At 45.8% G+C, this 27,872-nt stretch overlaps 3 protein-coding genes across 3 annotated transcripts; 2 read left to right on the top strand and 1 right to left on the bottom strand.

Annotated features, from left to right (window-relative positions):
• The first annotated feature begins 1,414 nt into the window (after positions 1–1,414).
• LOC119656000 (ATP-dependent RNA helicase DDX24) lies at positions 1,415–8,072 on the top strand. Its single transcript, XM_038062238.1, has 9 exons — positions 1,415–1,634; positions 1,694–1,969; positions 2,027–2,801; positions 2,860–2,979; positions 3,039–3,261; positions 3,316–3,545; positions 3,608–3,800; positions 7,650–7,769; positions 7,852–8,072. Exons 1-9 carry the CDS (start codon positions 1,476–1,478, stop codon positions 8,006–8,008), a joined length of 2,253 nt encoding a protein of 750 aa, XP_037918166.1. The 5' UTR covers positions 1,415–1,475; the 3' UTR covers positions 8,009–8,072.
• Positions 8,033–15,702, bottom strand: LOC119656001 (sister chromatid cohesion protein DCC1). Its single transcript, XM_038062239.1, has 7 exons — positions 15,584–15,702; positions 9,531–9,612; positions 9,050–9,471; positions 8,830–8,991; positions 8,470–8,770; positions 8,251–8,414; positions 8,033–8,189 (listed from the first exon to the last, which is right to left on the bottom strand). The coding sequence occupies exons 1-7, from the start codon at positions 15,616–15,618 to the stop codon at positions 8,084–8,086; spliced, it is 1,272 nt and encodes a 423-aa protein (XP_037918167.1). The 5' UTR covers positions 15,619–15,702; the 3' UTR covers positions 8,033–8,083.
• A 128-nt stretch (positions 15,703–15,830) lies between these two features.
• On the top strand, positions 15,831–17,359 carry LOC119654695 (DNA polymerase interacting tetratricopeptide repeat-containing, protein of 47 kDa). The gene is made up of 5 exons (XM_038060208.1): positions 15,831–16,042; positions 16,101–16,390; positions 16,445–16,637; positions 16,704–16,984; positions 17,044–17,359. Exons 1-5 carry the CDS (start codon positions 15,899–15,901, stop codon positions 17,312–17,314), a joined length of 1,179 nt encoding a protein of 392 aa, XP_037916136.1. The 5' UTR covers positions 15,831–15,898; the 3' UTR covers positions 17,315–17,359.
• Positions 17,360–27,872: the final 10,513 nt, after the last annotated feature.

The raw sequence follows: 27,872 nt of genomic DNA, 5'->3' as shown, positions 1-27,872 counted from the left end.
CAGGATGAACATCGAGGTGTGTAAGGCTTCATCCTGCAGACTTGTTGGTAAAACTTTCGCGCCTGATGCGGTTGCTCCCTGTACTTTTCTAGTTCAGGTTCACAGACCTGCTGGTTCTCCAAGGCCTCCTTTCTCCATCTGTGAAGTCACTTCTCGCTCGACGGAGTTCGTGATAAATCTCCGCGCGTGCCCGCGTCCTTTGAGAATGCAACATTACTCGTTATGCAGCATTCTTCCGTTCCGTTGCTAGCTTACATTCAGCGTCAAACCGACTCTTTTTGCGGCTGGGGCCAAGTATGTTTGTTGCTGTATTTATGATAACGTTCTTCAGGTCATTGTGAAGATCATTTGTTGATAATTCATCTCTAGGTCCTCTGTTCACTGCGGTTATTGCGGCATCCATTTCCCTCTTATAGGTGCTGTGGAGGGCTGTGTTGTGAATGGCTTCAGTATTAACTCACACCTGATTGTCAGAGGAGATACTGGGTGGTGTCGTTATTCGAGCTCGCTGCACCATGCCAACGAGATAGTGGTCCGAGTCTATATTAGCCCCCCTATATGTTCTGACATTCATCAAGGTTGAGAGGTGACGGCGTTCGATCAACACGTGGTCAATTTGGTTGAAAGTGGTCCCGTCTGGAGAGGCCCACGTATATTTGTGGACCGCTTTCCGCGCAAACCAGGTACTTCCAACAACCATTTCGTGTGACACTGATAATTGGATAAACCGCAGTCTGTTATCATTTGTATTTTGATGTAAGCTATGGGAGCCAACATATTGCCTGAATACGAGCTCCTTCCCTACTTGGCTGTTAAAATCCCCAAGTATGATTTTGATATCATATCTGGGACGGGCTTCGAGAGTTCGTGCCACTGCCTCGTAGAAGGTATCCTTCTCCGACTCTGCAGTCCCTTCTGTAGGGACGTGAACGTTAATGAGGCTTATACTTCTAAATTTGCCTCGCAAACGCAGGGTGCATAGCCGTTCGCTTATGTTTTCAAAGTCGATAACATCAGATTTCATCTTTGGCTAACTAAGAAACCTACTCCGAGTGCATGGTTTTCGGGATGGCCGATATAATATATGGTGTAGCTGCTTTTCTCCAGGAAACCGGTCCCTGTCCAACGCATCTCCTGTAACGCTGTTATATCAGCCCTATATTGGGATAGGGTATCGGCTAGCTATTTAGCAGCTTCATCTCTGTACACGGAGCCCACGTTCCATGAGAAAATGCGCAAATTGTTATTCCATTGTCGTTGCCGGCTTCGTTGTTGTGTTATCATCGGTTAAATTATGACTTAAACGGTCAGTACAGACCCCATCATAAAATTAGTGTACACGCACCAGGTTGAGTTTACTCCAGTATCGGACGGTAGAGGCGGTTCTTCCCGACGTCAACACGTGCTAAGACAATCTGTCAAAAGGCCCGCACCAATTCAAAACATTGCGGTGAGAAGACTTGATTGGGGGCAAAATGAAGTCAAATATTCCAAAAAAGAAAGTGAAAAAGTCGTGGCAGACGGTTAAAATCGAAGGCAATGTAATCAACGAAGATGGGGAGGGCTTGGAAGGATTTGTGGGCCTTGAAGTCTTAGAAAATTATAACAAAAACTTGGTTGTTTTGGGCAAAAAGGTTTTCTAAATTTCTGATCGACAAAAGTTCGGATTTCCTTATTGTGGTTTGTTTTTTAGAAAAAAAGGCAACAGCTCGCTGAACGCCGTAAAGACAAGACTAAGAAGGACGTCCGGAAATTGCGAGAAGAAAGTAATTCAGGCATTCACACCGACGACGAGGATGGACCGCCCAAAAAGAAAAAGAAGAAGGAAAAGGTGCAGAAAAATTCGAAAAAAGAGGCAAAAAGCTATCCGGGCAGGTTCGTCCTTCTAAAACCTCCCACTGAAAGTGAAGACACCGAAGAGGAAGCAACCGCATCTTACTCAGATGGGATCCGTATTGAGGATTTGGCGGTAAGTTACAAAGGTTCAAAAAAATGATAACGATCACATGGGAGCTATCTTTTTCAGAACTGGACGGGCATGGGCATCCCAGAACCAATTTTGCGTGCCATATCAGAGCTGGGCTTCAGGACGCCGACAGAAATCCAAGCACTTTCACTGCCGGCAGCGATTTTGGGAAAGAAGGACATTTTAGGAGCAGCAGAAACTGGCAGTGGAAAGACACTCGCTTTTGGGATACCAATCCTTGCAGGGATAATGGAACTGAAGCGAAGGAATGTTAAAAGCGGCATTCGGAAAGTGAAACCTTCCAAGGAACCCAGGCCGGAATTCGAGCGGGACAACCTGACACCTCCACCCGAGGAATTAGGGGATTATCCAGAAATCGAGGAAAGCGACAGTGAGATTGCGCAGAAACCTGAAAAGGAAGACAAACCCTTGTATGCCTTAGTTCTAACACCAACTAGGGAACTCGCAGTTCAAGTGCGGGATCACATCGCTTCGGTGGCCAAGTACACGGGCATCAAGGTTGCCGCAATATTTGGCGGTTTGTCTGCGGTTAAACAGCAACGCGTTCTTAATATGTGTCCAGAGATTGTTGTTGCCACTCCTGGACGATTGTGGGAACTGATAGAATCAGATAACTCCCATTTGAAAAAAATGGACGATATAAGCTTTTTGGTAATTGACGAAACCGATCGAATGGTGGAAAAGGGCCATTTTGAGGAGCTTCAGATGCTCCTTAAGCGATTGAATACGGACCAAAACAAGGTGGAGACTCGGCAGAACTTCATCTTTTCCGCTACTCTTACGTTGGTTCATGATCTTCCGGATCACTTGCAGAGTAAGTTCACAAGACTGTCTCCCCCTTTTCCCCACTATTTATTTCAATCTCATTAAAGGAAAGAATATCGGACGAAAAGGGAAAATTGTAAAGCAAACGCCAGGAATGAAGATACAGAGTCTTATAGAGTCTCTGGGGATCTCGCAACCAAAAGTCGTTGATATTACCAGAAGCAGTCGTAAGTTGACATTAACCTTCAACTGGGAAAAGAATTATAAATTCCCGCTTGCTTTGTAGAGACAGCTGAGACCCTGACGGAGTGCCGAATTATATGCTCAATTGACCACAAGGACTACTACTTATATTACTTCCTGCAGAGGCACCCAGGCCGGACGATTGTATTTTGTAACTCTATTGGTTGTGTGAAACGGCTGGCGCAGCTCTTCACTCTACTTGATTGCCAGCCTCTGCCGCTTCACGCCAGTATGATTCAGAAGCAACGTCTGAAAAACCTGGAAAGGTAAGAATACCTTTAACTTGCTCTGCAAATACTCACTGCACTTAATACCTCCAGATTCCGGAATAATCCAAATGGATTCCTGGTGGCGACAGACGTGGCTGCCCGGGGACTAGACATTCCCGATGTTCAGCATGTGATCCATTACCAAGTTCCTCGAACCAGTGAAAATTACGTCCATCGTTCAGGCCGAACTGCTCGAGCTAGCAAGGATGGGATCACGATAATGATCATGGAGCCTGGAGAGGTTAAAAATTATCTGAAACTGTGCAAAACTCTGGATCGAAGTAAGTCGACTACTAATTCGTTCCACAAACGAATAGCAGTGAACACTGTCTTCTTAAAACAGATGAGGATCTTCCTTTGTTTCCTGTATCTGAACGTCACCTGAATGCAGTGAAGGAACGTGTTAATCTGGCCCGTGACGTAGACAGACTGGAGTTAAGGTTGCGGAGAGAAACAAGCCAAATTGGATGGATGAAGAAGTCAGCCGAAGAAATGGATATAATTCTGGATCATGAAGATATTACGGACGATGATGTGTAAGTATTTTCAATTGTTATGCAAAAGTGCAGTGTAGCGTCTCTATTTTGAGAGTGGAAGTCAAGATTTCACTGGAAGCCTCGTAAAAGACAACTAAAAGGGGCACAGTATTCTTCGCCGATGAATCAAAGATGGTCTGTGTAGTCGGCGCGGGGGTTTTCTCGAATACAGACAGTGTATCCAAGTCGTGTAGTCTCCCAGGTTTTGCCAGTGTATTCCAAGCGGAAGTACTGGCGATACTGGAAGTCTGTCGATGGCTGGAGTATGATCCCAGCCCCAAGCGTAACATAGCCATTCTGACCGACAGCGAAGGGGCCATTAAAGCCTTTTACTTAGCGGCGACAGAAACGCGCTGGACAGTCTAGGCGGCACGTTCAAGGTCCCCCTCCTCTGGGTTCCTGGTCATAGGAACATAGAGGGGAATAAACGAGCTGACAGATTGACCAGGCGGGCTCTGCCCTTAGCAGTCCTTTGGCGGATACAGTCTGTGTCAAGGGCGGAATCTACTTGCACTACTAGCAGCTGCGGACCTCAGATAGCTCACCACCTGCGCCAAGTCAATGAGGATTTGACCCGCTTATAACAAAACGCGATCGTGAGGGCTCCTCTCCTCCCAAATGCATACAGGTTTACGGCGCTCTGCAAGGGGTAATGTCCCATAAGGGACCTTAGTTGCCACGCCATTCATTAGTTATTTCACTTTGGGTCAGGTTAGCCATCTGTTTCTATTTTTTTTTACTCAAATCACAAAAACCACGTACATTGTTATAAAAAACAATGAAAAGAAAATAAACTGTACTCTGCGGCGGTCACGGCCAGAAGAAAAAAGCGTACCAGTTCGCCAGATATGTCGGCGGAGGCGGTCACACTGCCCGCGGTGCAGTGAGTGATTCACATCTCCGCTGTGCCAGCACAGGACCATGTCGCCAGGCTCAACATACTCGACTTCGTATTGCCGAAGCTGCAGAGAAGAGGGGGAGACCCTCAGTCACTTCCTCTGCGATTGCCCAGCTTTAGCTAGAGTCAAGCTACGGACACTGGGTAAATCATTCAGAGAGATTTCTAGCTGCAGGGTGGACGAGCTGCTTTCCTTGGATATGAGCCGCCTGGACTCTGCCTCCCTGCTCTCATAACAGCGGTCACTTTGACTTCTATTATTCGTTTTACCTCCATGCCTGACGACATGGCATCTGAGCTCTGGAAAGCGAAGCGCTGGGACCCAACATTAAGCGTCAGTGAATTCTTCAATCGGGTTATTGAGGAAGGTAGAACGCCATCTGACTGGTAAGAAAGTACCACCGTTCCAATATGGAGAAAGAAAGGTATTCCAGCACAATATTCAAATTACCATCCAATCCGGTTGCTGTCCCATTCCATGAAAACTTTTGAACGCATTCTTGACAATCCTATCCGTGTTATCGTACGAATAACCGGAAATCAAGCCTGGTTTGTCCAGAAGCTATTGACGCAATACACGCTACGTGGTTACTCATGGAGAAACATCGTGGGAAGCATCCCCGTCTTCACATTGCATTTCTGGATCTCATCCGGTGCCAGCAAAACTCGCGCGTTGGGTTCAATTGCTTACCATGATCCAAAAAGTAAAGTTGAAAGTGTGGCGGGTGTATCAAAACCGCTTCGTGTCTTTGTTGGTGTTCATCAAGGAAGCATCCTCTCACAAATCGTCTTTGTTCTTGTTATGGACGCCGTCACACGGGACGCTCAATATCCTGCTCTCTATTCAGTGCTTTATGCAGATAATATTTTCCTAACGTCTAATAGCAAAAATGATATCGAGCAACTTGTCCAAAAATGGAATGATCGCCTTATGCAACGTCTCAAATCTAAAATTTACCGCAATATCGTCCGTCCGGTCGATCTCTATGGTTCTGAGTGTTGGCCGACTATAAAAAGACAATGAACGGCATCTTGCGGTAAGGGAGACGAAGATATTGCGTTGCACTAGTGGCGTGAAGCGCTTGGATCATATCCGAAATGAGGTGGCCAGAGGTGACGGTCGGCCAAACCAAAACCAAGTGGCCGAGGAGAACCTCCATAGTAGTGGCATCGGGAGACGCTGTACTCACTTTGGCTTGCCGGTCGTGATGCAGTAGGCGAATGCTCCAAAGGCCTAATCAGGGCGATTAGACCCGAGTCTGCACGAGGACTCATCTGAAGTGGCAAATTGGTCACGAAACCTCACCAGGGGTATACTGGTACCTTGGAAACCGAGATAGCTCCTGGACTCTCATACTTCGGGTGAACTCCCGTTGTATGTGAGTACAGCCCGTTTTTTTGCGGTTGGCCACCTAGTGGGAGCTTCATGGGGGTTGTCGGTTATGCTCAAGCGAGAAGAGACCGTCGGGCCTTGGGGTGGTGTTGCGTTTCAACACGGGTGCCGTACTCCTTAGTTCGGTAGAGATTTAAGTAGGTCTTGCATCCACCAGTATGAATGCTAAGCCATGCACTTGGTATAGATTGGTACCGTTGTTGCTTTTCTCAGCGGGGCTCTGATTGTGGTCACAAAATCCATCCGTGACTTACCCTCAAGGACTCACATTCGAAATGAGGATATCCGCGATCGCTATGGGGTTGCACTGATCGTCGTAAAATTGCGAGAAAGGCGTCTTCGATGGTATGGTCACGTAATTCGCGCCAACGAGAATTAATTTGCCAAGATTGGTCTGAACGCCGAAGTCGACCGAAGGGACCAAAAGGCCGGCCGAAACAAAAGTGGCTTGGTATGCTGAATGGGGACTTGAAAGTCTTGCGACTTCGTGCAGATTAGAGCTTTGATAGAACAAAATGGTGCAACCGATCATGACGAGCCATTCCCGCTTGTGAATAGGACAAAGGCTAGAGAAGAAATTGGATTGATGCGCAGCCCCGCTTTCTTCCACCAGTTGCTTGTGATTCGTAGTCTAGTTTGGATTGTATCACATAGGGTATCTTCATATTTGCCCCTAGAGATTAAAGCGATGTCAACAGTATAACCCTGGAACTGTATTCCACTGTTTTTCTCATTCGCTTGCGGATTAGGCCATCTCAGATCTCTGTATGCAGTATGTTACATACATCAGATGATACTGCGCTGCTTCGGTTGACCACGTGTAGGATCCTGGAAAATAACTTCTGTGCAGCAGATGTACTCTGTCCTTCTCATTCCTGGTAAAAGTCCCATCTTCCTTCTTCACACAGGCAGAAACCGTCATTCGCTATAGCTTTATGAGGCCAGAATTTTCTGAATCCCGTTTAGCTTTGCTTCCTTGATCGCGTTGCTATACCATACGTCGTCAATGCATTTTTGTACCTCTGCCAGTCTCCGGTTTGTTTCACCCGGTTGAAGAGTTTCCCATCCCCGTTTTCATTCTGGCTGAGGGTAACTCCCTGGATGGTTTGACTGACTTAGCCAAACAGTTGACCTCATATGTGCCATTGACGACTCCGTTGAGATCTGCCACCACTATTTCTAACTCTATTTCGCTGCTGATATCATCGCCTACCCACCCAAGTGCCTTGTATAGGAGTGTTTTCTTGGGATTCCTAACTATTCTTTTTCCTTCCGAATTGCCCTCAATATCGTCTGATTATTCTGTGATTCAACATAGATGGTTCATCCGAAACCCCGCAATTCTTGAGCAGCCCGTTCGTTACTTATGTCTAGTTAGTTATCAGATTCTTCTGAACTGTGGATGCAAAAGCCATAAACGGAAGAGAACGGAACGGGGAAATATCCATCTTCCAAATCTTGACTGCTTGTAGTCTTCTCTTTTCTTAGGTTCAAACAATGATTCATTCTATGCCAAAAAAATGCAAAATTATGAAACTAATTTGTCCATATTTAACAGGAGCGATGACGATGAAAATGTAATTAAGAAAAAGCAGGAGAAGCGACTTTTAGATACTAAACGTCAGCAATTGAAAACCGTTTTGAATAAACCTCTTTTCCCAAAAGGATTCAGCTACAAGTAAGTCACCTTCTAATTGATTAAACCTAATTTTATGCTTCCTCGAAATCATGAACGCAATCTTTTATCCATATCGAAACAGGTACCCAACAAGCGATGGAAAATTAGCCCTCCCGTTCTTACCAGCCGACTCAAGTAACGAAAGTGCAATAAAAGTTGTAAAGAAAGCTATCCAAGAACGTAAAGAGGAAAGGAAGCGACGCAATAAGAGGAAAAGACCAATCGAGGAGACTTCATAAACTACCTAGATAAAAACATGGTTACATTTTTTGTAAAGATGTAAATAAATTTATTTTTAGTGAAAATAAGTCTTTTTATCCGCCATGCTTTGAAACGTAAAACCTCTGCCCGTTAGTCGTTATAGATCGTGCGTGCTTGGCAAGTATTGTTGTAACTGGACAGCCAGGGGTCGTAAAATACCTAAGACGCAAGATTTTTTTTATATTAAAGCCAAAAACTCATAATAACATTTTAGTCTTACTCCAAATATGGCTGCAGTTGATCCAATGTCCATTTGGGCTTTGTTTTGAACAATATACGAAGTCGATCATGAAGGTTCACCGGTAAGTCCTCTTCGGCCAGCGATCGAACACAAGGCATGTTGGATTCCCTATCAACGACTCCCAATCCACGTAAATGTGACTCCTGTAAAAAATGATCATTTATAAACCGCAGACGATTGAGAAAAAAATAAGTTTACATCAATTGACATTCCTTCAGGTAAGGCGTCTTGCCAAGTAGTTAAGAATTCTTCAATGCGGAATTTCAGCCCTGGTTGAAGGATATTCTGGGCAACCACCCGTGCCACCATTTCTTCATTATACTGAAATTTGCTACTGTTTTCGGTAGGCGTTGTATAGTTATCGAAAATCCCTTCCACTATTTCTTTCGGGGCAATGCCTTCAAGACTTTGTATCGTAACTTCTCGGTCGATGCCATCCAGTTTCCATGAATTTTCGGTTATTAGACCAAGCATTACGTTTAGAATACGATACTCATAACTGTAAGATATTTGCATGAATAAGAGAGCATTTGCGATTGAACAAAGGAATTCGCCTACTCATATTCCAGAATACGCATGTAGCCGTTGACTTCAATTGCTCGGTATTGTCTCAACAAATCTGCATATTCCTTGCGGCTGCACTGCACCGTGTCAAGTAATTGTTCGTAAGTGAAAAGCAGTTTGCGATCGATGCAGTATTCATTCTCTGGACCTGAATATCTGAAAGAGAAAATGAGTAATATGCAGTTTAGTGGTTCTACCCCTAATTTCCAATTACCTTGTCATTGTCAAGAGTTCACCTATCTTCTTCGAGCGCGGCTTAATTTCTCGGCATTCCAGATACTCATGGAATATCTTTACGACCTGTACTCGTTCCAATGATCGGTCCACTGCCGACTCTTCTTCATTACTGTCGTTCAAGCTTCGGTCGATTGAGCTGTTACCACCTTTTGGACTCTTCAAGGGGGACGTACTTGTTGCTTGAGCAAATTTGAAATTTGGAACAAGCATGAGGCTGTTCGAGATTTCCGCCTCTTTAACTTCATAAGTTTTAGACTCGGTGCAGAGAACAACCTTATCATTTAGTCCCCCTTTGAATTGGATTGTTTGACCTTGCTTTATTTGCTGCAGAAGATGATTATCCAATTCAAGGAGTTTCAGATCAGAGGCATTGATCTTCCCATCAGGATAGTAAACTGCCTGCAGTAAAGCAATGAATTGAGGAGATTGACATGCTAAAAATCGAATAATCTTCTCACCTGAGTGATTTGAGTGAGATTCCTATCATCTAGTTTGGCGTGTTTGATTATTGATTTGACATCTTCTAAGTTTCGGACATACCTGCAAAATTCAGAGAAGATAAGTTATGGCTCCAAGGAGAAATGCACACGATTGAAAGAAAAATGTGGGCTGGTATATGGAAAATGTACGATTTTGTACAATAGAATCCGCAGTTGTAAGAGGCCAAAACGTAAGGGCAAAGTGTGAGCAACAGGAAGGATATACTTTCAGGAGAACCTGACATATGTGAACGCCATTTCAGCCAGAAGAGTTGCTTTGCATGTAAATGCCGACTATATTCGTAGTGACCACCAGAAATTCCAACTTTACAAGCCGCACATTTTAGTTCAAGTAGGCTTTATTAAAGGCTCTGAGGAAAACCCGGCAACGAAGATCGACAGAAGGCACACAGGCAACTGCGGGCCACTTAAAAGAGGCGATTCGAAGAAGCAAGAGGAACTGCTTCAAAAAAGGCTGCAAAGGTCACCCCAGAATAGCTATCCGCGCCTTCTGAAAGAAATTGTTGCCAGCAAAGCTAAAACAGCGGCCCAGCTTAACGGAGTGCGTGATATCTCCAGTTACTGAACAACTGAGAGAAATACGTGATAGGATCGGCGACTACCAAGGCCCTATGTTTAGATGGCATTCCTAAGCTTTGAAGACTGTAGCCAGGGCTTTTCGTCAACACTTTGACGGGTGCCTAAAAGAAGGAATATTCGAAGATGCTAAGTTAGCCGTTGGGAAGGCCGTCCACGTACTCGAGGAGGGCGATCAGACCCGAGTGTGCAATGGGACTCATCTGAAGTAACTCTTGCCACGAAGCCTCACCGGAAACTATCTGATACCATGGGAAGCGGGATAGCCATCCGAGAGAATATTTTCCGGGAGAATTCCTGGGGGATCCGGTCTCGGCCTGCTTATCTGTGGTCATGGGAGTTTCATGGTGGTTATGCCCATGTCGCGGGCAGAACTTCTTGTGGGCTCAAACGTGGAATTGCACTGTGCAACTCGGATGCCGTACCTTAGTTGCGGAAGAGATGTTAGATAGACCTAGCATCTGCTGGTATGAATGCTGAACCTGCATTCAGTACAAACCAGTACCGCTGTGCCAGTGATGACGGGACTCTGATTGAGGTTCTTAATTCAATTAATGTCTGAAGAGGACCGTAGGATTTTGCTAACACGGCATTTACGTTAAATCGCTAGTATTTTCATTCCCTGTTTGGTGGAAAAAGCGAAAGTTGGTGGTACTTCCCAAATCCAATAAACCACTTGAACACCGATCTGCCTATTAGATGCAATGAGAAAGATGATGGAGAGAATCATCTACAACGGACTGTTATTCATCGTCAAAAGGGCCTGTGCAAGCGCCAGTATTGGTTTCGACGCGCCCACTCTACGGTATATGCCATACACACAGTGGTGAATCTGGCAAAAAAAACCTGATGCGAATGCTAGCAACGCGCCAAATGGAACCTGATAAAGGACTCCTAGCACGGAATGGATAAAGTTCCCAGAGAGTATATAATCACAACGGGGTACCGCAGGGCTCGGCATTGGGTCCCTTGCTTTGGAATATCATGTATAATGGAGTGTCTGTTCTTTCCGTCCTAGAAGAGGCTACGATTGGCGGCGTTGCTGATGACCTAGTTTAGTTGTTGCAGCAAAACACTCAAAAAATGTGGAGGTCTAGTGAAAATCGTGAGGTTCTGGCTGGAAAAGGCTGGGCTAACTATGATAGATGCAAAAACGGAAGCGATCTTAACAACTAGTCATAGAAGGAAGAAGGCTACCAAGCTGAAAATCGGTGGGTAGACAGTCATCTCACAGTCGACTACCAAATACCTAGCGTATGTATCTCAAAAGATAGCTAGTGCCGCGCCACTTACAAGAATGTTGGCGAATATGGCTGGGCTGAAACACTCTGGTATATAGCTGGTGCGACCTATTTTAATCTTTGCGTCACAGAGAGAGTAGCACCATGGAAGGTAATAGTTGTAACGAAACTGGAGGACAGAAAAAGAGCCTGGAGAAAAGATAACAAGCTTCGAGTTGCGTGACACTCCCTTGTCGGGAAAAAAGAGTGACAAAACTGGAAACGGAGAGGATGCACCTTATCTGAAAGGCAAAGACAGAGACGAGGAGAAATAACGCACATAACGCAGCAAAAAGAATTCTGTGAGATGGTATCCAAACGGGCCAAACAGCATAGAAAATAGGCGAAAATACAGCCACAACAGCGAAATTTGGATATCGACGGCAATAGATCCACTGTGGCAAAGTAAAGATCAATTACGATGACATCAGCGCCAAAGAAAAAAAACAAAGGAACAAACCGCGGTCCGAGGACCCTCTCATCAAACCAAACGAAGGGAGATCTTTCACAGAAGTTCTTCGAGAAATCCGCAACCACGCTGATTCCATTCGGCGATATACTTGCCGATTTTTAGTCAAAGAATAGCAAAATACGTTCTGCGAGACAGTCCAAAGCATTCTAGATACGAAAGCAGCCGTTTCCAGCCTAAAACCCATGTGCATCCTAGAAATAAGGGATCTACACTGCCCCGCGAACGAGGAAGAGACAGAAGATGCGATAAAAAGAGATTACCCAGATGTGGATACTAGAGGACAAGACTTGGTCACTGTCTTACCTTGAGGTAGAGATAGAATTCACCATCGTGGTATGTTGATATATGTGAATTTGGAAACGCTACCATTTGGGTGAGAGATACAGCTCGACGCTTTGGAAGACGAGATTCGAAATACGGAGAATTCTAGTTGGTTGAGTTTGTAACCCCAGAGCTGAATGGGGCATAACTCAACCGACGCCCTGGCCCAGCGTCACGTACGGAATCCTTAGTGCCGTCGGCACAACGATCAAAGCGGCAAATTGCTGCCCCCATTATTCTGACGACCGAGGGGCTGATGTCTGGAAAGGTTAAATTGGAGGGCAGCACAGATGGAAATTTTCTCAAAGCCAGATCCTTTGATAAGGCTTGATGAAGTCACCTGACGGCCAAAAGAAGATTGGGCCATAGCCTCGATGTTGTGGGGATATGTAACTTTGAAGGAAGCTATCACTCGGTCGAGGGAGCCATCTTTCGTCAGCTTAACACACAAAAGAAATGACGGAGTTAGCTTCGACACGAATAATTGATGCGGTGGTGAGGTAACACACATCAAGAGCTGGAGCAGGATGACAGAAGGGTTGGCCTGTGGTTCAGCGGGAGTCAGCATCGATGAGTTGCTGGAGGGGAGCGGGAAGGTGCCGATTCGGCGACAGTAGGATCTGCGTGGCGGAGCCGATGTCGACCTTGGATTGTATCCTTAGGATGAAAGGCGTCTGGTACTGATAAGAAGGAGGAAGGGGTCCAAGTAGTGAGACTGGCAGGAGCATACAATCGCCACTGTTAACGAGTGTTGCCCCTTGTGACCTTAGATATAAGAAACGCCTTGAATTCTGTAAGGTAGTGGTGCATGCTCACGGCTACTGTTGTGCATGTCGTTTTGATCGAGTTTTTTTTATTTTTCATATACCAATATTTCGAGAGTTAGTTGTCCCTCTCCTCCTCCTCCCCTCAGTGAATTTTAACCTGAGTGAGCATGGTTCAGAGTGGAGATCTATATACCTCAGAGATGGTGAGGAATAAAAAACCGTCGCTTGCGAAGAGAGAGCTCGCACTTTCGGCGCATGGAAGGATGGATTCAGGGAAATGAAATCGAAGAGTAGGTGGACCGCTCATCCTTGGTGTAATCAAAAGTGCAATGAGGTTGGCTATTACCTAACCTAGTTTGGGTAGGGTTGATAAATCCTTGCTTCGTAGAATGTTGGTCTTCCGCAGCGGTACATCACGGACTATTCATTAAAAACTTTTTCCAGTGCAAAGTTGACACCATGTGCAGTTTCCATTCACCTACTCGTCGCGTCAATATGCCGGCAACAAGTCCCGCAACTGACCAAGCGTGTTTTTCTTGTATGTCGAGTCTTAGCAGAACATCGACTACCAATTCCAACTCCCTTATAGAGAAAATTAAGCAATTCTAGGCGTTTCCCACGTTGGCGCCGTCAACCCGTACGAAATGTGCGGAGAAAGTGCTCGTACAATATGGTCCAATACTCGGTCTTAAGTTAACAATGAATCCGCAGTGCCTCGATTTTTCAGGTTATAAGGTTATAACTGAACTCACACGGCCCCTCATTCACATTGTTGACTAGGTCCTGCCAGCAGCGAGCTTTGCTTCTGTTTATCGCCCCGCGAAGTCCCGAGAATCAGAATCGTGATGTTCTAAGTCCGCATCAACTTAATGCTTAAACTGGTAAGACCCCGTAAAGCCGTCATCGCCTGACATTTTTTAAAGTTTGGCTGCCAAGGGGTCCGTGGGCCAAAAAAGAGGGAATAAGTTGCTCTCCATTTGGTCCGGTTCGGTAAGTTGATGCCGACTTAGGACCCCACAATTCGTAATCGTAATCGTTGGCGCAACAATCCAATTGGATCAGGGCCTTCTTCTTTTTCTTCAGCCTTTGTCCCGTTCACAAGTGGGGTCGGGTCGGCGTGAACGGTTTCGCCATTTGGCTCAATCAAATGTCTGATCTGGATGCAATCGCGAGGCTTTTAAATCCCTATCCAGCGTCGTTTACCATCGACTTCGATGTTCAGACCAATCTTTGCAACTGAATTCTCGTTAGTGCGAATTGCGTGACAATACCATCGAAGACGCCTCTCTCGCAATTTTTCCACGATCGGTGGAACCCCATAACGATCGCGGATATCCTCATTTCGGATGTGATCAAAACGTGTCACGCCACTAGTTCAACGCAGTATCTTCTTCTCCTTTACCGCAAGACTCCGTTTTTTGTCTTTTATAGTCGGCCAACACTCAGAACAAATCGAGAGCGACAGGACGGACGACATTGCAGTAAATTTTAGATTTAAGACGTTCGTTGATACGTCGATCACAAAGAACAAAAGTTGTGGAACGCCACTTCATCCAGGTTGCGTTAATGCATGAAGCAATTTCATAATGCAGTTCTCATTGGCTGATCGCGTTGACCCGAGGTATTTAAATCGCTTAGTTATGGGCAGATCACTGCCGCTGACAGTGATTGTGTCTGTTTCATGGGGTGGGTCCTCAAAAATTCAGTTTTGTTTAGATTCAATCTGAGACCTTGTTGCATGAGGCGATCATCCCATTTTTGGACAAGTTGCTCGGGATCATTTTTGCTATCAGATGCTAGGAAAACATCATCTGCATAAAGCAATGTATGGGGCGCTGGACGTTCGATGTCCCGTGTGACGGTGTCCATAACAAGAACAAAGAGGAGTGGTGAGAAGGTGCTTCTTTGATGAACACCAACAGAGATGCGAAACGATTTTGATACACCCGCCATACTTCGAACTTTACTTTACTTCCACCATAACGACTTTTTGACCTCGAAAATCCGCTTTTCGATTTTTGCAAAGACGGTCGACTACTTCGAATATAAGCTTTCATTCAGCTTATATTCGAAGACATCTGCCCAGTTTCAACGGCGCCCTCGGTGCCAGTTTTTGGAACAGGAACATGGTATAGGATTGCCACCGGGGGTCTTCTTTATTTGACTGTGCACACTCCAGAGTCTCACCGGGTATTTAAGCCCTTGTTGCCCCCTTCGCTGTGCGGCGAGCGGCGCACTTTCGTACTGGGCACAAACATAGCTGACTATTTTTCCACTCCTGTCTTGTCAGTTTCATAATTGGTTGTCTCCATAGAAGTTTTACTAGGACATCGTGCGGATCAGCGCTCGCTCGGGTGTTCTACTAATACCGGTTCAATGCACACAACCAGACCAGAGTCCCGAAGGCGGCGATGGCTTGATACTAACCACCCATTTAATCAAAACATTCAACTAATGTAGTGTTAAATTTGATTCAAATTGGAATGACAGCTGTTCAACTATATATATGTATGTAAACAAACAGGAACAAGGTCGAAACAAATGCGTCTCCTAATTCCATGATTGAGGACTTAGTAAAATTGCTTCGTTACTTACAGTTCAGTACCGTCAGAAACAGGATCAACTTCCATTTTAAATACGAGAATAATGGGGAGTAACACGCTTATTTATAAATTATGATATTCACTCAACAAATTGTTTAATGTCTTCTTCCCGCCAAAACGTTTGTCAATTTAAACCATGGAACATTTTGATTCATGGATATACCTCTCAATGATTCAACCACACTTTGAGAACAGCTGAATCGAAGCCGCACGTGTGGTACCTACAGTTGTCAAAAGACCATTCGCAAGGTGTTTACAAATTGGGTTGTGATTTTTAGGGAAGCTTAAAGAGGGGATATATCACGAAATGGCAGAGGAAGTGAAAAAGCCGATGACAGACGCTGAACGCTTAGAATTAGCTGCAAAACTAGACAGAGAACTTGATGAATTCATCAACAGCTTGGAAAAAAGACAATACACAGAAGGGTGGCCGGAAGACCGATGGCAGGAGGTAATATCCCTTTCCTCACTCAAAACCTAATAAATCTCAACTAAATCCTTACAATTAGGAAATGGACAAGCATCCGTTCTTTATGAAGAAGCCTCCAGAACCAGGAGAAGAGTTGCATCCCCTTCTCGAGGGCCTGCAACAGCTGAAATATGATCCAGAGGAGAACACCACCGAGGAATTGGCCACCAAATACAAGGAGGACGGGAACTTCTACATGAAGACCAAAAAATTTCGCTTAGCAATCATGTGCTTTACGGAAGGACTCAAAATAAAGTCAGCGAATGCTGAACTGAATGCCGCTCTCTATAATAACAGGAGCGCGGCTCAATTTTTCCTGAAAAATTATCGGTGGGTTGGGTCTGATCTTTTAATCTGAGGACGCTAACCCACTTATATTCTTAGGTCATCACTACAAGATGCAAAGAAGGCTTTAGAACTGAAACCAGATTACGCGAAAGCCAGGTGGCGAGCCGCGCAGTGTGCCCTCCACACCGAGAAGTTCGACGACTGCATTAGGTACTGCGATGAAATTTTAGACAATGAACCGGAAAACGAAGCTGCCCTCGAACTGATGGAGAAAAGTCGCTCCAAAAAGGTAATCACCTTCAACCAATCCCTAAGAATTTCATTCCAATTTCACCAAAAATTTCATTTCCCACAGTTGGAAGCCGAGCGAGATGAACGAAAACGCGCGGCAATAAGAAAAAAGCAACAAACACAGTTCCAACGACTATTGGACGCCCTTAAAACAAGACAAATCAAATTCGACGATATCCCAAACGACAAAGATATAACCGAGGAGCGCCTGAAGCCGAAGCTTCTCCCGCTAGAAGACCATCCAGTCAGCTTAGACGAAAACAATGTTTTGACCTGGCCCGCTGCGTTCTCCTACCCTGAGTTCCTGTTCAGTGATTTCCAGCAACAATTGAGTGAGGATGTTACGTGAGTGACCCATTCCTTTGCTGAAATGACGGATTATTTTCAAAAGTGAATCGTTACAGAATGGACGATTGTATCAACTCAATGTTTGCCGAAAGGCTCCCCTGTGATAAGCAGGGAAAATATCGACCCGGAAACTTGACTGTTTATTACGAAAATAGGAAGGCGGCCATGGTCCACAAAATTAATTTAAGGAAAACAATCAGAGAAATTCTTGAGGAGAAGGGTTTCTATGTGACTGGTGGAAGTCTGTTGTTTTACGTTGTTCCGACGGGAAGTCGAGTTGAAGAAGAGTTCATTCATGAGCCCAGGAGGCCAATGGCTTATTTTTAGATTAAGCTTCGTACATTAATTTTAAATAAAGAATTTTTCATAAGAGCAGTTTCTTTCAATCATTCCCTCCAGTGTCTAGGAGTCTAGCCTGGAACCGTTTGACATATACCTCAGGCCAGACCTATTGAGTATAGGAGCAAAACCTCGTGAATTCAGAGAGTCTCAGCTGCCCTGGCATCTTCTATCCATCTCCCTCTTTGTCGCCTTAAGAATATCTTGAGTGCAACGTACCACTCGGATCCACCTATTCTTGCTCTGCAGTAAAGTCTGGGGACGCATGACACCCTTCCGTCGAAAGCTGAAGTCGATGGCGAAGAAAAGGTGTGACAGGCAGCATCCATCACATTCTTGACCTTAAGGATACTCAGCGATCCTTAACGGGTCACTTACCATACGGGGAGTGGCGTTCCCGAGGTGCCCGAACAAGTAGTTCCGACCCCCTAGCTGACATAATACCTGCGTCGTAGGTAGTAGCCTCGGGAAAGTTTCTCGGTGAAGAGCGAACTACTAATGATCGACGCACGCCGGGACACATCCTTGTCGATGTCGATGGGGTTATGTGAGCCTAGGTGCCAAGGTGGTAGTTATGGCGTGTATCAGGAGCCAGCCCCTTAGGGACCCTGGTCGGGTAGTGTGCATTGAACCGGTATTAGTAGACCGCATTGCCCCTAGCGAGCGCTGATCATCTAATCGTAGGTTAGCCCTCAGGGAACTATGATTGGGGCTTTGTCCCCGAGGGTATATCCGTTCCTGATTATTGCGGCCCCCTCCCTTGCACACGATGCGCTGGTAAACAACTTAAATGGAGAACAAAAACAAATCAAACGAGGAAATAGTGGAAGTCGCGAGTGAACTGGCTGCGTTTATTCGCAGCACGAAAATGCGCCGCTCGTCCCAGCGCCCAGCGAAGGACGCAACAAGGGCTGAAATACCCGATGAGACATCGGGACGCGTAGACGAAGAGAAGGACTCGCAAAGTGATGCAGCACCTGCAACGGAGACAAGAACCTAGACCATACCACGCAGTGCTATAATTGCGGAAAGAGGCACACTGGAAACTACCGTAACTAACCAATTTTTTTCGAATATAAGTGAGTGGGAGGGCTGTCGACTACTCTGGCGCAAGCTGAGGAGGAAAGGCTTATTAAGAAATACGCGGCAGTTGTGAAGCGCATGCGATCTGCGATGCTCTTCCAGAAAAACGTCAGCAAGGGGGTGAAAAACGGGCTAATGGAACTGAAGGAGCTCTTGGACAGGATTTCATATTATAGGCGGACATAGAAAGTAAGAGAAAATCCATAGGAAGCAGAAATAACCGCGTTTCCCGACGAGAACACTACGAGTACCAAACGGATCGCAGACATCCCGTTGCAGCGCGAACTGGCGAAAAAACGAAAGGAGGAAGGGACATCTGAAGGAGAGTTCACTCAGGTACTCTCCAAGGCTCAAAAGAAGAAGGCGAAGAGGAACAAGAGATAACAACACGTTGCACCCTCAACAAAACCTCTGCCTAAAATTAAGGCAGACACGAAGGACGGTGCACTAAAAGAAAAGGTGGAAGGCAAGACTTTTGCGGAAATCATCAGTGAAATCCGTTACAAGATTAAACCCGAAGATAACGGAGCAAAAGTGTATTCCATTCGTAAAACGAAGGGTGGTGGAGTCCTAGCCGAACTAGGCTCGAAGAAAATAAATAAAGTTACGTTTTGTGAAGCAGTCAGGGGGCCTCTGGGAGGAAAAGCTTTGGTTTCCAGCCGTAAATGCGTTTAGGCAGGCCATAAAGCGAACACCTGCAATGAAAAGGAAAGCTGCGTCCTATGCAGGGATCGTGGCGCAACTGATGAGAACGTTGCGCACATTGCGGGCTCGGGGCGGTGTCCAGTTTGCAGAGCAGAATTGGAAAGCATTAGGACACGGTCAACATGATTTGTATCCTACAAATCAATATGTACCGGAGTGCAACCGCTCACGAGTTGCTGCGGAGACCAAAGCTGGTTAGTATTCATCAGTGAGCAGTACTAAAACAAGGATCCAGTTTCATAGCTTCGTGACATATCAGCTACCGCTGCCATCTGGGTTCGGGAGGGCACCCTCCTTAAGGTTCTTACACGAGGCCGAGGGGACGGCTTTGTCGGGATTCGGTGTTCAGGGATAACATTTTTTAGTGTCTGTCTTACGCCGAATGAGACGATGCCGCACTTTCGACTGAGACTTGATGCTTTGGGGGACGTTATCTTAAGCACAGATGTGCGGATCCTGGTCGGGGGTGACTTCAATGCTTGGGCACTTGAATGGGGCATGTCTCACACAGACTCCAGAGGGAAACGAATTTTGGAAATGGCGGCGAGAACAGGACTGGTAGTTCTAAACACCGGATCCACCCCAACGTTCCGGCACTCGGGCTGCTAGGGAAGCATTCCAGATATAACCTTCGCGTCGGAATCGCTGGTGTCGCTGGTGGACGGGTGGCGAATTCTGAAAGACTTCTCGGCAAACGAATAAATTGCCTTCGAAGTGGTGGACACAAACTCTCGGTGTACGCCACCCCGGCAATCTTTCTGTGCATGGAACGTCGCGAAAGTAAACACAGGGAGGTTTGTCGAAACTCTTGGAAGAAAGGGGCCGCGCTGGAGGGTACTCCTGGGGGCTGTGGCGCTGCAGCTGACATTGGTGTAAATTCAGTTATGAACCTGATAACGACGGCCTGCGGAGCGTCTATGCCCAGGAGAGCATCGAGACGTGGCAAAGCTTCTATGTATTGGTGGACAGTGGAAATCGCAGAGCTCCGGAAGGAGTGTCACAGGCTCTGCCGCTTAACACAACGTCTAAGCGTCCGGGAGGAGGCATGTACCATAATGAAGGAGTACAAATCAGCTAAAAGGAGACTCCGCAGCGTAATAAACAAGAGCAAAACTCGCTGCTGGCAGGATTTGGTCGACAAAGTGAAGAAACCCGTGAAAAGCAAGAGGGCTATGAAGCCCCTTATAAAAAGCAAGAGGGCACCAGGACCCGATGGTATTCCAGCAGAGGTATACAAACTGGTATTCCAACACTGGCCAGATCTACTGCTCGGCGCATTCAACACTTGCCTGAAAGAGAGCACTTTCCCTGGTCGTTGGAAGGTGGCGAGGCTTGCGCTGATCGACAAATGGAAAGGCGACCCTGAGTCGCTGTCTTCATACGACCCACTATGTATGCTTGACATTGCCTGAAAAGTGCTCGAAAAGCGCATCAGAAGTAAACTCGTTGAAGTGATACGCGCTGCCGGAGATTTATTTTCCCGGCAGTTTGCTTTTAGAGCAGGGAGATCCACAGTTGATGCTGTCATGCAAGTCGAGGATGCCGTTCGACAAGCGGAGGCATATAGTCGCCGAACTTGGTAACGCATGACGTCAGAAACGCCTTTAATTCCGTAAGATGGGAAGACATTCTAGGCACACTAGACAATACTTTCCACGTGCCGAAATATTCTTACGGATTTTGAGGGACTATCTGAGGAACCGCTTCCTGCTCTATGAAACACTAGAGGGTCAAAGGAGGATGGATGTCACGCCGGGGATAGTACAGGGATCCATCCTAGGGCCGGCCCTATGGAACGCCGATAGTCTACTTAAACTCGACATGCCAGAAGAGTCGCGTCTGGTCGGCTATGCAGCTGATGTTGCGGCGTTTGTTGCTGGACGTACTGTCGAACAGGCGCAAAGCAGACTCGGCATATTAATGCGACGGGTAAGCGGATGGATGACTACGCATGGTTTCAGCCTTGCACTGAAAAAAACCGAAGTAGTCATCCTGACTAAAAAAGAGAATTCCGGCCCTGCGTCCCATATCGTTCGGCGAGTCGATAATCGAGTCAAAACTAGTGGTAAAGTACTTCGGGTTTACTCTTGTGAACAAGGCTGCAGCTGGAGTTTCTGCGCTAAGTAGGCTCTGCGGCTGGCGTCTGCGTACGGCACTGTCTCTGAACTGGCCGCGACGGTGATCGCGGGAGTGATCTCCGTTGCCCTTCTTGCTAAGGAGCGTCAAGCCATATACAAGCGCAAGGGAGATGAGCCAAGGGCGGTTGTTGCTCGTGACGAACGGCAACGCACCCTAGACGATTTTAAGCTCTCTTGGTAAAATGAAAACAGAGGCAGATGGACTGCACGGCCTCTTTGCAACTTAGGTGCGTGGCTGAATTGGAAGCATGGTGAGATTGATTATTTCCTTACCCAATTTTTAAGTGGGCATGGAGGTTTTCAGTCTTACCTACACAAGATTGGAAAGGCGCGATCTCCGGATTGTGTGTTTTGCAATAGAGTTATGGACGACGCCCACCACACTTTTTCCTTGTGGAAAGCTGAGGAGTGCTGACAGGTGGAGCCGTGTTGCCCATTACGTTCGAATCATTCCCGTTGCTAAGAAGATAGAGCTCGACCGGTGGAGGAGCCGGATGGCAGGGGGTTCCTTGAACTGATAGTTCCCTTCTTCCTCTCCCCTCCCGTTGGTGAAAGGAGTTCCCTCATCTGAAGGCTTTGCAAGGCGGGAGAATTCAGGGACTAGCCCGAAGTAATGTAACAAACGGTTCCAGGCTAGCTCTTTGACGATGGGGAGGTGTTTAGTTGGTATTCCGACGACATACCGAACCGGGAGTCCAACACTTTGTGCGTAAATGCATTCACCTACCCTACCCAAAAAAATAAATCACATTTTTGCAATAAGTGCTTTTTCGATTGTGTGCAGGTAAGGTTGAAAATACCCATGTCCGCTGAACAGCTGGATCTTTTATGAGGTGTGCGGTACATTTACCCCTCGATTCTCTTTCCCAAGGTTCCTGCCATGCACAGAGACTACAGGCTCTCTCTCTTCATAAGCGACAGCTTCCTTATTTCCTTCGCCTTTGAGGTAAATAAACCTCCGCGCGGCAGCATGGAGACTTTCCCTAGTCAGGACAATAACTTCGATTTTCTCCAGGGCTAGGGAGAATCCATGTGCAGCTATCCATCTGCCACTCGCCGCATCACCATTCGCAGTGTGTGCTGAGCTTGCTCAACCATGCGTGCGGAAAGTAGTGTCGTAGCATAATTCGGGTATCCGACTAGATGCGATTCTAGGGTGTTCTAAGGATCTGAACCAAGGATAGATCCCTGAGCCGCTCCCGGTGTGACCTTCCTGGTGTTCTTTCCAGTTTTCGCAGAGTAGGGCACGGTTCTTTAAATAGTCCCTCAATATCCGCAATAGGTAGACTGGAGTATGGAAACGATTTTCCATTGCGTTAAGTATGTGGCGACATCTCGCAGAATTGAAGGCGTTGTTGTTTTATTGGTGGCTTGATTCGTAAGATGGGAATCTAAAATTAACGTTGAGTCAGTGACGGTGATAAAATGGCGGCGTTTTATAAGGATATAATCGCCTTTTTACTCTTCCCGCTGTAAAATACAGAAAGATGAGACAATCGTTTGATAAACCATGTATTGACAAGTACAAGGTCGTATGTGTCCGCAAGATCGACTATACGCTTGCCACCGTCATTGCGTGCTTGAAAGGCTTTTTCCCCATGGCACCTGCTTGTGTCTGCCTTTTCTCTCATATGACCATTAAGGTCGCCCTCAATGACGATACAGCTATCAGCAGGCACGTTACAGGTGTTCGTATTGAGAAGTTGCCAGGAGCCATCTTTTTCGGCATCAGGTTGACCTGTCTATGGTGCGTATGCCGTGAAGAAGTGAATCGTACGACCTGTTTATATAATGATGAGCATAATCAGGCGCTCATCAAATGGCACAATTTCTTTAATGATGTCACAGGAACCTCCAGAGATAGCAATGCCGAGTTCATGTTGTGAGCATGGATAACAAAATAGAGATTTTTTTTGTTGAGGATGCTGGGAGTCCTGAGTCCGCATCCACTTGGGAAGCAACTTACTTCCTCTCTTGGAGTCCACAGACTCTTCTTTCACTCTCTCACTCTTCAGCGTGACCGAAAGTGGCGACAGGTATTAATCGCTCCATTTATATATAATCGCAAACACAACATGAGCGCGAGTTATATTGAAGTGAAATCCGTCCTAAGTTCAAACCTATATGTTTAATGTCCCAACCTTTGGGACTGTACCAAAGAGTTTTCTGTAGAGCGCAAAAGTCAATTTGCTTCTTCAGAAGCGCTCTTGTGAGTTCTTTCGTTTTTCCAGTAAGGAGATCAATATTTAGCGTGCAGACACGAAGTTGTTTGGCACGGACTAATTTATTTATGTCCTGACGCCCTCCATGTGTGAAGAACCTTTGCTCTCTTCCCCATAGGATCGTGGCTCGCCCTTGTGCGTTGACTAAGGTGACTCATTTTATACTGCGCAACTTTTTTTTAATGATATTGAATGCGTTTTCTTAGTCTGGCTGTCCCCCAATAGAGATAAGGGATGATTTAGCATAGTGGAATAACTTCTACTAAACTTTATTTATCTATTTTCCTGATTTCAGAATTTAATTTGTATTTTATTGAGGATAGTCCAAAGTAGGTTGCTATTAACATAGTATGCTGGTCCCAAGCTCAGGTAAAGGAGGAAGGTTTGAGGCAACGTACTCTGTACTATCCTCAGTAAAACAAAAATAAATGCTGAGATCAGGGAAAAAGATAAATTGAGTATAGTTGGAGTTATTTCTCTTGGTGACAGGTCTCGCGACTGGCCGACCAAGAAAATACATACAATGTCGTTACAAACATGATGATCGGATTGAATCATAAGCCCCGGAAAAATGCTAGGGCGTCCACCTCATCGACGCGTCCTGTCGAGAAATGGGCAAGGGTTCTTGACGCATGGACGGCGTCAGAACGTAAGCAAGTCAGTCAGCACAAAGCAAACACGTGTTTGCACACTAAATGTTGGTACCCTAATTGGAAAGACCGAGGAACTCGCAAGACTCCTTCGGAAAAGGCTCATTGATATCATTGATATCTGCGCTCTGCAAGAAATTAGATGGTCTGTTGCCAAAGGCTGCGACATTGAACACGAACGCGGTAAAAATGGCTACAAATTTCTCTATTTTGGTAGCCCACACATTCAATATGGTGTTGGCATTGCCATCTCGGAGCGTTTCCGTGATGCCATTAAAGAAGTCGAACGAATTGATGATCGGCTGATGAAGCTCACCATTATATAATATCAGCTTATCGCACTATTCACTTCTTCACCGCGTACGCAGCACAGACAGATCGACCTGATGCCGAGAAAGATGCCTTCTGTCAACTTCTGGATGAAAAGACTTGTCACGTGCCTGCTGACGACTGTATCATCATTGCCGGCCGACTTAATGGTCATGTGGGTGAAAAGGCAGACGGTAACAGGTGCCATGGGGGAAAGGGGTTCGGAGCACGCAATGAGGGTGGTGAGCGTATAATCGATTTTGCTTACAAACACGACCTTGTACTTATGAATACATGGTTCATCAAACGATTGTCTCATCTTCCTAAATTTTATAGTAGGAATAGTAAAACGCACCGCCGACATTTGACCACTGTTACTGGTTGCAAAGCCGTTCCCTATGAGACCATCGCACCTTAACATCCGCCATTGATTGCCGCCCTGAGAATTAAGCCACCGATGAAACAGCGTGAGGAACGCAGGCCTAATTAGGGTGATCAGACCCGAGTCTATACGGGGACTCATGTCAAGTGGCAATAGTCACGAAACCTTACCAGGGGTATACTGGTACCATGGCAACCGGGATAGCCTCTGAATTCACATATTTCAGGTGAACTCCTGTCGTATGTGCGTTCAGCTCGGTTGTTGGCGGTTGGCCCCTAGTGGGAGCTTCCTGGGGGTTGCGGTTGCGTTCAAGCGTACAGATATCTTCGAGTCTCAGCGTACTGGTACCGTCGTAGCTTGCTGTGAAGTCGAAGTCGAGGAGGCAATCGGAGAAAGCCACAGGACCTGACGACATCGCATCTGAGCTCTGGAGAGCGAAGAGCTGGGACCCAATACTGTAGTTCAGTGAATTCTTCAATCAATTTATTCAGGAAGGAAGAACAACATCTGACTGGCAAGAAAGTACCATTGTTCCAATATGGAAAAATAAAGGACGTCCAGCAGAATGTTCAAATTATCGTCCGATTCGGTTACTTTCCCATACCATGAAGATTTTTGAACGCATTCTTGACAACCGTATTCGCCAAATCGTTGAAATAACCGTGAATCAAGCCGGATTTGTCAAAAACTGCGGAAATACTGACGTAATACACGCTGCGCGCTCACTCATGGAGAAACACCGTCAGAAGCAACGCCCTCTATGCATTGCACTTCTGGATCTAGAGAAAGCGTTTGACCGTGCGCCATACAGAAGAACTCGTGCGCTGGGTTCAATTGCTCTACCACGATCTGAAAAGTAAAGTTCGAAGTATGGCGGGTATATCAAAACCGCTTCGTGTCTCTGTTGGTGTTCATCAAGGAAGCGCCCTCTCACCATTCCGCTTTCTTGTTATGGACACCGTCATACGGGACATCCAACGTCCAGCGTCATATACACTGCTTTATGCAGACGATCTTTTCCTGGCATCTAAAAGCAAAAATGATCTCGAGTAGCTTGTCCAAAAATAGAATGATCGCCTCATGCAATATGGTCTCAGATTGAATCTACTGAGTTTTTGACAACCGATCCCCATGAGACAGGCACAATCACTGTCAGTGGCAGTGATCTGTCCAGAACTGAGCGATTTAAATACCTCGGGTCAACGCCATCAGCCAATGGAGAACTGCGTTATGAAATTGCTTCACGCATTAACGCAAGCTGGATGAAGTGGCGTTCCACAACTGGTGTTCTTTGTGATGGACGTATCAACAAACGTCTCAAATCTAAAATTTATCGCAATGTAATGGTGACGAACAATGAACGCCGTCTTGCGGTAATGGAGACGAAGATGTTGCGTTGGACTAGTGGCGTGACACGTTTTGATCACATCCGAAATGAAGATATTCGCATCGATCGTGGAAAAGTTGCGAGAGGGGCATCTTCGATGGTATGGTGACGCAATTTGTGCTAACGAGAATTCACTTGCCAAGATTGGTCTGAACATCGAAGTCGATGGTAAACGACCAAAAGGCAGGCCAAAACAACGGTGGCTTGATACGCTGGATGGGGATTGAAAAGCCTCGAGATTGCACCCGGATCAGGCATTCGATAGAGCCAAATGGCGAAATCGATCACGACGAGCCGACCCCGCTTGTGAACGGGACAAAGGCTGAAGAAAATGAAGAGTCCAAAGTAGGTTGCCTCAAACCCTCCTTCCTTTATCTTAGCATGCTATGTAACTAACATGGGAACAATTGAAAATCATCTGAGAATTAGTCATCTTTCATCAACTATCGTACCATTACTGTCCAATCTTCACGCCTCATGATGTACATTAAATATTAGAAGAAAAGATACAATTCATATCAGTTTTCGACACCGCCATCAACATGTTAGCATCATAGCATTGGGACCAAATACAAGCATTTACTTCTCGTTGAATCCGATCTTTGTATATCTGTAATTTGAGCCGAGGTGGCACTTGTTTATTAAGTGGATCAAATATCCTTAATGCAAGTTCAACAAAAATATTGGAAATTTCGTTCGCTCAGCCACAACAAAATCTGACCACCTGGCGAGAAGTATCTACCAAACCCAATAGTCTTTGAATCTTTTGGTCGTTGATGTTGGATGTTGCAATCATAGCCGGCTGTCGATTGTTAGTAAAAGATGCTGTGAAAATAGCTCCAAAAGGCATTCTCACGATCTACTCGATATGAGTATGTGGTGTTAATTCAATCTGCTTCTATGGTTGTTGTTGGGGTACCAGTTAGTGACTATCGGTTTGATTAGTGGGAAGCTGAAGCGCAGACAAGATTTCGTGTTATTAGGACTAGTGCCAGAATGGGAGATTTATCTACAAGTTGCCGTTCGAATGCATGACGAAAAACTAAACTTTAATATTATAGTTTCTTAAATAAAAGTTAACGCCTTTGTGAGCTGCAGGGATTAGTCGCATTCTAGGCAAATGTGGTCAAATTAGATTCGTAGATATAAGATTTCAACGGATTTTAGGCCTGCACTTCCCATGCTTCCTTTGCTCGGCGCTTATATATCCTAATAAAAAATGCAAGAACTGATAAGATGTGGGGGCGGATAGATTTTCCAACCCAAGTGCTCATAACATCACAGCGCCTTGGCGTCTATGCTTTAACGATTTTAATGATCTATGGCTGGCTATCTTTTGAGCAACACTTTGCATGTGTCTTTCGCAATTCAGATGTAAATTTCAAACTACGTCGGACCCTTCTCCGAAAAAATAATTGGAAGCAGGTGCTAAGCAAACAAATAAGGTCATTCGCTCATGACTAGTGGAAAACCATCGATATTTCCACGAATTGGTGGAGTCGGTGTGTTCGTTTGAAGGTTCCAACCTCTGTACATAATTACGGGAAAAAATAAGCTCAGATACTTAGATAATCTGCTGTTCAAATATTTGAGGCGTTTATTGTCCCAGCAATTATGCTGTGCCTACAATGTAGGCCCCATTATACTTACATTCCACACTGCGGGTCTCC

The sequence above is a fragment of the Hermetia illucens genome, chromosome 4, assembly GCF_905115235.1.
Source record: "Hermetia illucens chromosome 4, iHerIll2.2.curated.20191125, whole genome shotgun sequence".
NCBI classification, from domain to species: Eukaryota; Metazoa; Arthropoda; class Insecta; order Diptera; family Stratiomyidae; genus Hermetia; species Hermetia illucens.
This window is presented reverse-complemented; position numbering and strand designations above follow the sequence as displayed.